Source organism: Oncorhynchus clarkii, chromosome 13 (assembly GCF_045791955.1).
Source record: "Oncorhynchus clarkii lewisi isolate Uvic-CL-2024 chromosome 13, UVic_Ocla_1.0, whole genome shotgun sequence".
NCBI lineage: Eukaryota > Metazoa > Chordata > Actinopteri > Salmoniformes > Salmonidae > Oncorhynchus > Oncorhynchus clarkii.
In genome coordinates, this window is record NC_092159.1 from 22,186,583 (window position 1) to 22,193,149 (window position 6,567).

A 6,567-nucleotide genomic window follows, 5' to 3' on the forward strand; every position below is an offset into this window, starting at 1 on the left:
TGCATTGTGAAATAAATGGACCCTCATTCAGTTTTATGCCAGACAGCTAAGGATATATTTTGGGTTATTATTCCATTCATAGTAGCACCATAGCTACAGCAGCTGCCATATTCTTCAAACAGAGTTGTATTGTAGAGTTCAGATAGGTCAGCCACACCTTTTGCGACTGCTATATCACATACTTTTCATCAGCAAATATCACCTTATTGTCTTGTCAATTTAGGATTGAGACTCGATATATACTCATAACAATCTCTACAGTATCTTTATGGCAGGAAAACAGACATTCTACATGGAAAGAAAGTTCCGGTCACCTCTGTAAACGTGAATGATTCATTCAGTGCAAGTGAAAACAGGCACCCAGACGTGAGCCTAAGTCACTGTTGATTTTTACAGGTGGCAAGCTCCTTGTCTGTGTGAGTCAGTGACCGCATCCTTCTGCTGGTCCAGATGACTCACCGGCCCGGTACCTCCCCGCTATGCCCACTTCTCACCACCTGTGCCAAGGCCAGGTACTGGCAGCGGCCGGGTTGAGCAAGAGTGGAAAACTTCCATGAACCAGAGAGACTTCCAGAACCAGGGTTGATTCGGTATTTGTTTTTGATCCAATGAATACAGAAGATTTACTGCAATTCAATGAATGAATTCATGCAAAATTACATTGGGAGATGTTTTGAATATACGAAATTGCATTGGAGATGTTTCAATTTCTACTATAGATTAAAACTAATCTTACACTTCACAGCCTGCACAGCCTGCACAATGTCTAAAGTCAGCGACATTGTGATGGGTATGCTGCTGTATGGATTGTTGGATTATTCTGTAACAAAGTTTTGCGTGCAATTCTTCTTCGTTTGCATTCAGGGAGTGGTTTCCCCTCGAATTTACTACCATCTCTCACATGTATGAAGAAAAAGTAAATGCATTCCCCTCCCCCTCCAACTCAGGCACGACCCTATTAGAGATTGTATGAGGTATGAGGCCCCATTCCCCTCCTTTCTCTCCCTGTTTCTCAGCAGCTGATACCAGATGTGGGGTGGGAGCGGGCCAGTGTCCAAGACTGATCTCACACACAGTCAGTCACAACCCCCTCTGAGGCTCTCTCTCTCCCTCATCATCCTTCATCCCTCATACACTCTACCTCAACCCCGACCAAAAACAACATACTTTATACGCACTGGGAGTCTCAGTTCACTAACACAGAAGACACACACATACACACTACACACTAACACACACACTAGCAAACTACACACAAACACACAGAGACACAGGACACGGTCCATGGGGCTGAAGGGGATGTTTGGAGTAGAAGGAGAACAATGGGCTGTGTACTTGGGCCCCTAAAAGGACCAGGCTGAGAGTATGGAAAACAGTAGAGGTCTGGGTGACCTCATACAGTCATGTTTTCTACCATATCAATTATGTTTCAATCAATAAAGTGCTCAATAGTGATTGACTGCATGCCAACCCTTTCTGGGTAGATTCATTGCGTCTTTATAAAATCCATATTTTTGATATACAGTGCGTTCACATTTTATCACTCGTTGACGAATAAGCAATATGGTCACTGATTACCTATGTACCAATAGGTAACTTGGAGTAAGCATTTTAATGGTTTCACCATGTTTTGTTTCTTTAATGAAAGACACCCACAGTTTTAATGATAGATACAGTATGCTTAGCACTTATCCTGTAATAAGATGTTTACTTTAGGTGTGGCAGGTAACACTTTACTTTAGCTTGGAAAAAAGGGATACTTCAATGTTTCAACAATGTATACCTAACTACAGGCAAATAACAGAGCATGATATAGTTTGATAGACTGGCATAAAGTCCTAGTAATTAAACAGTCTGTGTTTCCTTCTCCCCCCCCCCCCCCCCCCCCCCCCCGCACACACACACACACAGGCATTCCATTACAGTTTCATCACAGGGGTGGAAACTGAACCCTGGTCCTTAAATTCAAACAGACTGTGGTGGTGAGTGTTGGAGAGTGTTGTAAAGTCACCCTCTCCTCCCCCTGTCCATTCCCTGTTCTCTCCTCCTCTCCTCTCCCACCTCCACGAGGCCCGCCCCAGGGCTCAGACTATATCAGGATCCAGCCTTCCTCTGTCCAACTCCACACTCCTGGAGGCTCCAGCTCTACAACAGTCCTCTCTCCTCTCGTCGCCACTCCACTGACCTACAGCAGCCAGCAAGTCAGCATGTCTTACTACTCATACAAGAGCTCCAGCGGCGGCGGTGGCCCCATGAACTTCTCCGGGGGCTCCAACATCATGTCAAGCCGTGTGGGCTACGTGTCCAGCGCCCCCAAGGCCTTCAGCGTGTACGGAGGTGGTTCTGGCGGTGGCACTCGCATCTCCTCTTCCTCCGTCCGCTCAGTCTCCTCTGGGTACGGCGGCGGGGCCGGCTTCGGTGGCGGCTATGGATCTGGTGGTGGCGGCTATGGATCCGGCGGCGGCGGCGGTGGCTTCAACCTGTCCAGCGCCCTGGACGGCGGCGCCATCCACCTGAACGAGAAGGCCACCATGCAGAACCTGAACGACCGCCTGTCCACCTACCTGGATAAGGTGCGCTCCCTGGAGGAGGCCAACTCCAAGTTGGAGATTCAGATCAGAGAGTATTATGAGAAGAAGGGCCCTGCCGCCGAGAGGGACTACAGCAAATACTGGGCCATCATCAACGACCTGAAGGACAAGGTAGTGTGCTGACCTCGTCTGCTATGGGCTGATCAAATCCATCAAATTCGCATTTCTTGCAGTGTTAAGTAGGCAGTGCCGACAGGATACTAGGGAAAGGAACATTGGCTTACAGTACTGTATGTAGGAATGAGGAGCACAACATTTATAAAGTATACTTCAGGATTGACTTACAGTTTTTAACCGGAGTCCAGAGGGTTAGAAAAACAATGTGCTGTCACTGACATTTATAGATTATGAGATTTTTTTTTTTAAAGATAGCTATTAATTAAACAAATGAAGCAAATGAATTACATCTCAAGCATGAAGGTGATGAAGTCATTCAGGGAGGTGATACAGATGGCTTTTTCTAGTGCATTGATGTTTAGGTTTTATGCTTTAACTCCTGGAATGTGTGTTCAACAAGCTTTGGGACAGATGCAACAGCGTATCGAAATACTATCAGCTTCCAAGTTGACTAACTGCGACTCAACCATGGTGAACAATGAAAGTCTTTCATGTTTTCTTTTAGATCAACGGTGCCACATGCAACAACGCCAACATCCTGCTGCAGATTGACAACTCTAAACTGGCTGCTGATGACTTCCAGACCAAGTTAGGGCACTTCCTCAATCAGCTCCATAGTCTCAGTTATTACAACACTAGGTTATAAGAGGCAAACAAGCAAATCATCACTCCGAAGCTACATGTCTAATCTACAAATTTGGATTCAAATGTCTCATGATAACTTCCTCACTTTCTCCCGACCAATCAGGTTCGAGCATGAGCTGATGATGCGCCAGTCGGTGGAGGCTGACATCGCCAACCTGCGTCGCCTGCTGGACCAGACCACTCTGACCAAGGCCGACCTGGAGATGCAGATCGAGGGTCTGCAGGATGAGCTGGCCTACCTCAAGAAGAACCACATCGAGGTGTGGGGGGCGATTCACTTTCTTCACATTGCTCCATTGCAGTGATGAGATGTTATTCAATATATACACACCCCAGTGACGATAGAGAGGAGAAAGTTAGTGGTGGGGGATTGTTTTTGAAAAGTTGGATAGAAAGTAAGAGGATGAGAGTGACTCCATTTCCCATAATTCCACAGGAGCTGGCAGCCATGCGTGCTCAACTCACTGGCACAGTGAACGTGGAGGTGGACGCAGCGCCCCAGCAGGACATGGCCAGGATGATGGAGGAGATCCGCACCCAGTACGAGGGCATCATCGACAAACACCGCCGCGACCAGGAGGCATGGTTCACAGACAAGGTAACCGTCACCATGGCACACTTCAGCAAAATTCTCCAACTGTCTCCCACACATTATCTTTTGTAATTACATCTTCAAAACCAAAATATGGAACTGACTGTCATTAACGGTAATCATTTTGAAGATTGTGGTCCAAATTCGTCAGGAGAGTGAGCCACAGCGGGATTAAAATGGCGGCCCTGGTTTGTTTGTGTTTCAGTCAGCCAACCTGTCCAAGGAGGTGGCCACCAGCACAGAGATCATCCAGACCACCAAAACGGAGATCAACGACCTGAGACGCACCATGCAGGGCCTGGAGATCGAGCTGCAGTCACAGCTCAGCATGGTGAGCCAGAATCACTGACGTCTGAAAACGGACCACAGTTTTTGGGGCCATAGCTTTTACACAACTTTATGCCACTTTTGGCAACAGTTGATTCTATGTCCCCGTTCTCTGTACCAATCCTCTGGAGTCTAGCTTCTCTCTTTCAACAGAGGGAAAGAGCGAGGTGGACGCGGTTGAAAGGGATGGACGAGATAAAAGGGAGGGAAGAAGGGGGAGGACTTGGAGAGAGATGGAGTAGGAGAGGGGAAATGGGAGAGGGCAGTGGAAAAAGGCTATAAGTGGGGGATTAGTGTACACGGGGGGAGGTTAGGGTTATGCAGAGGTTTTTTCGCTTTTTACGGGCATCTGCACCCTATCTGGAAGACAGCTTGAGTGTGAGTGTGTCCAGAGGAATGCAGAGGTGACCGAGCCAGAGCCAAACTCCCATGGAAACTTAGCTGGGGCTTATCAAACTCAGTAAGTCTATCTCATTCCATCCCGCGGCAGTAACAAGGCTACATTCCATGTCGGTCTAAAGCACAGGAGGTTGGTGGCACCTTAACTGGGGAGGATGGGCTCGTGGTAATGGCTGGAGTGGAATCAGGGGAACGGTATCAAACACGTGGTTTCTTTGTGTTTGAAGCCATTCCATTCGCTCCGCTCCAGCCATTATTATGAGCCGTCATCCCCGAAGCAGTCTCCACTAAAGGCCATTTAAAGAAAATAAACATCTGGGAACACATAGAACTCAGTATCTCATTTAAAATAAGAACGCCAAGAAGTGACCCCGCTGTGCTTGGTGGTGCCAGGCACGTTTGTGTTCATCAACATAGTCTTGGTAATAGAAGAAGTTCGTTGACATTTGCTTATCTAAGTTGATGAAGTGCAATAACTATGGCTGCTTTGAGGTTTATTTTCATCATTTCTATACATGCATTTCCTGTTACTGACCCTGTATCACCTCTATCGCCACACAGAAAGCAGCTATGGAGAACACACTGAGAGAGACAGATGGCCGCTACAGCGCCATGCTCTCCGGCTACCAGAACCAGATCGACATGCTGGAACAGGAGCTAAACAGGGTGCGCCAGAGCATCGAGACGCAGGGCCACGATTACAAGATGCTGCTGGACATCAAGTCCCGTCTGGAGCAGGAGATCGCCACCTACAGGGGCCTCCTGGAAGGGGAGGAGTCCAGGTAAATCTTGCAAATCTATTGGAAATGCCCATAAATGTCCATACATTTAACACGGCCCAAATAATCATATTAGTCATTGTTATTATTATTAGTCTTTCAGACAGATACAACATAGCTATACTCTCTAACACATTCTTTTTCCATTTCTTTTCACCAACTGTCTTTTCAGAACTGTTGGCTCAGGTAAATAACATATATTTTATATAATGGCTTTATAATGATAATATATGATGGTTGTGATAGTGGGTTATCAGCATGTTGTAACTCATTTTCTTTCTGCAGGGGGATCGAAAACCACAGTCACAACCACAACAGTGCGCTCTTCCAGCTAGGTGTTCATCTCTACTGGCAGCGCATAATATTATCAGAAACACACCCACACCCCAAACACCACACATCGTTACGACTAAAGAGGAGAGCTGTCGAATACAATACCTGAGGAGTACTGTTAACACTGCAATGCCTGTAATCCTGATAGGTCAATAATATACCTGTTTTTACGATATCCGCCAATCATAGGAAGCCTTACTGGAGTTCCAGGAAGTGGAATTAGGATGAGAAAGTAGGAATAATGAACAACATTTGCTATCAGTGTTTGTGACCATCCTGTTTCTGAAAATAAATGTTCTGGTGAATATGAATCGCTATTTTCTGTGGCTGAAATTATTTCAATAAGGTAGACAGCTTTTGGAAAAGTTGACTATCATGACATTATAAGCCTGTATTGTGTGCCCCCCCCCACCCCCCATCTGTTGCCTGTAGTTATTCAAAAGCATGACAACCACATAATACTCTCGGGACTCTGTGTTAGATATAACAGTGGGGTTGTCAGGAGGTTGTCAGGATGTTGTGGACAATGGCTGAAAACTCAACTGTGGAAAAACATAACGTGAGAGACATTGAAGGTTACTGAAAGGTCTTGTACTCAAACACCACGGAATGAAAGGAGCAGGGAGCAGGATCCGTGACCACGGAACGGCGAATATGACCCTGGGTGCGGTAAAATGACTCCTCAAAAGCGAGTCGGGATGACTAATCTATGCCCTCACACATACTTTAGCATTTTGACACAGTGTCACAACATGCAGAGTTTCTTCCTCACCAAGTGGCAGTG

At 46.4% G+C, this 6,567-nt stretch overlaps 1 protein-coding gene across 1 annotated transcript; it reads left to right on the forward strand.

Moving 5' to 3' along the window:
* The first annotated feature begins 2,055 nt into the window (after positions 1-2,055).
* LOC139424611 (keratin, type I cytoskeletal 13-like) lies at positions 2,056-6,098 on the forward strand. The gene is made up of 8 exons (XM_071176618.1): positions 2,056-2,702; positions 3,214-3,296; positions 3,457-3,613; positions 3,790-3,951; positions 4,151-4,276; positions 5,233-5,453; positions 5,623-5,636; positions 5,736-6,098. Exons 1-8 carry the CDS (start codon positions 2,208-2,210, stop codon positions 5,783-5,785), a joined length of 1,308 nt encoding a protein of 435 aa, XP_071032719.1. The 5' UTR covers positions 2,056-2,207; the 3' UTR covers positions 5,786-6,098.
* The last annotated feature ends 469 nt before the right edge of the window (positions 6,099-6,567 follow it).

What these genes read in the sequence shown, in the direction of transcription:
- LOC139424611 (XM_071176618.1), top strand. Translation starts at nt 2,208, where the DNA reads ATGTCTTACTACTCATACAAGAGCTCCAGCGGCGGCGGTGGCCCCATG. An exon ending in GCTGATGACTTCCAGACCAA is followed by an intron (nt 3,297 to 3,456) that starts GTTAGGGCACTT and finishes CCGACCAATCAG; the next exon opens with GTTCGAGCATGAGCTGATGA. An exon ending in TGCAGTCACAGCTCAGCATG is followed by an intron (nt 4,277 to 5,232) that starts GTGAGCCAGAAT and finishes ATCGCCACACAG; the next exon opens with AAAGCAGCTATGGAGAACAC.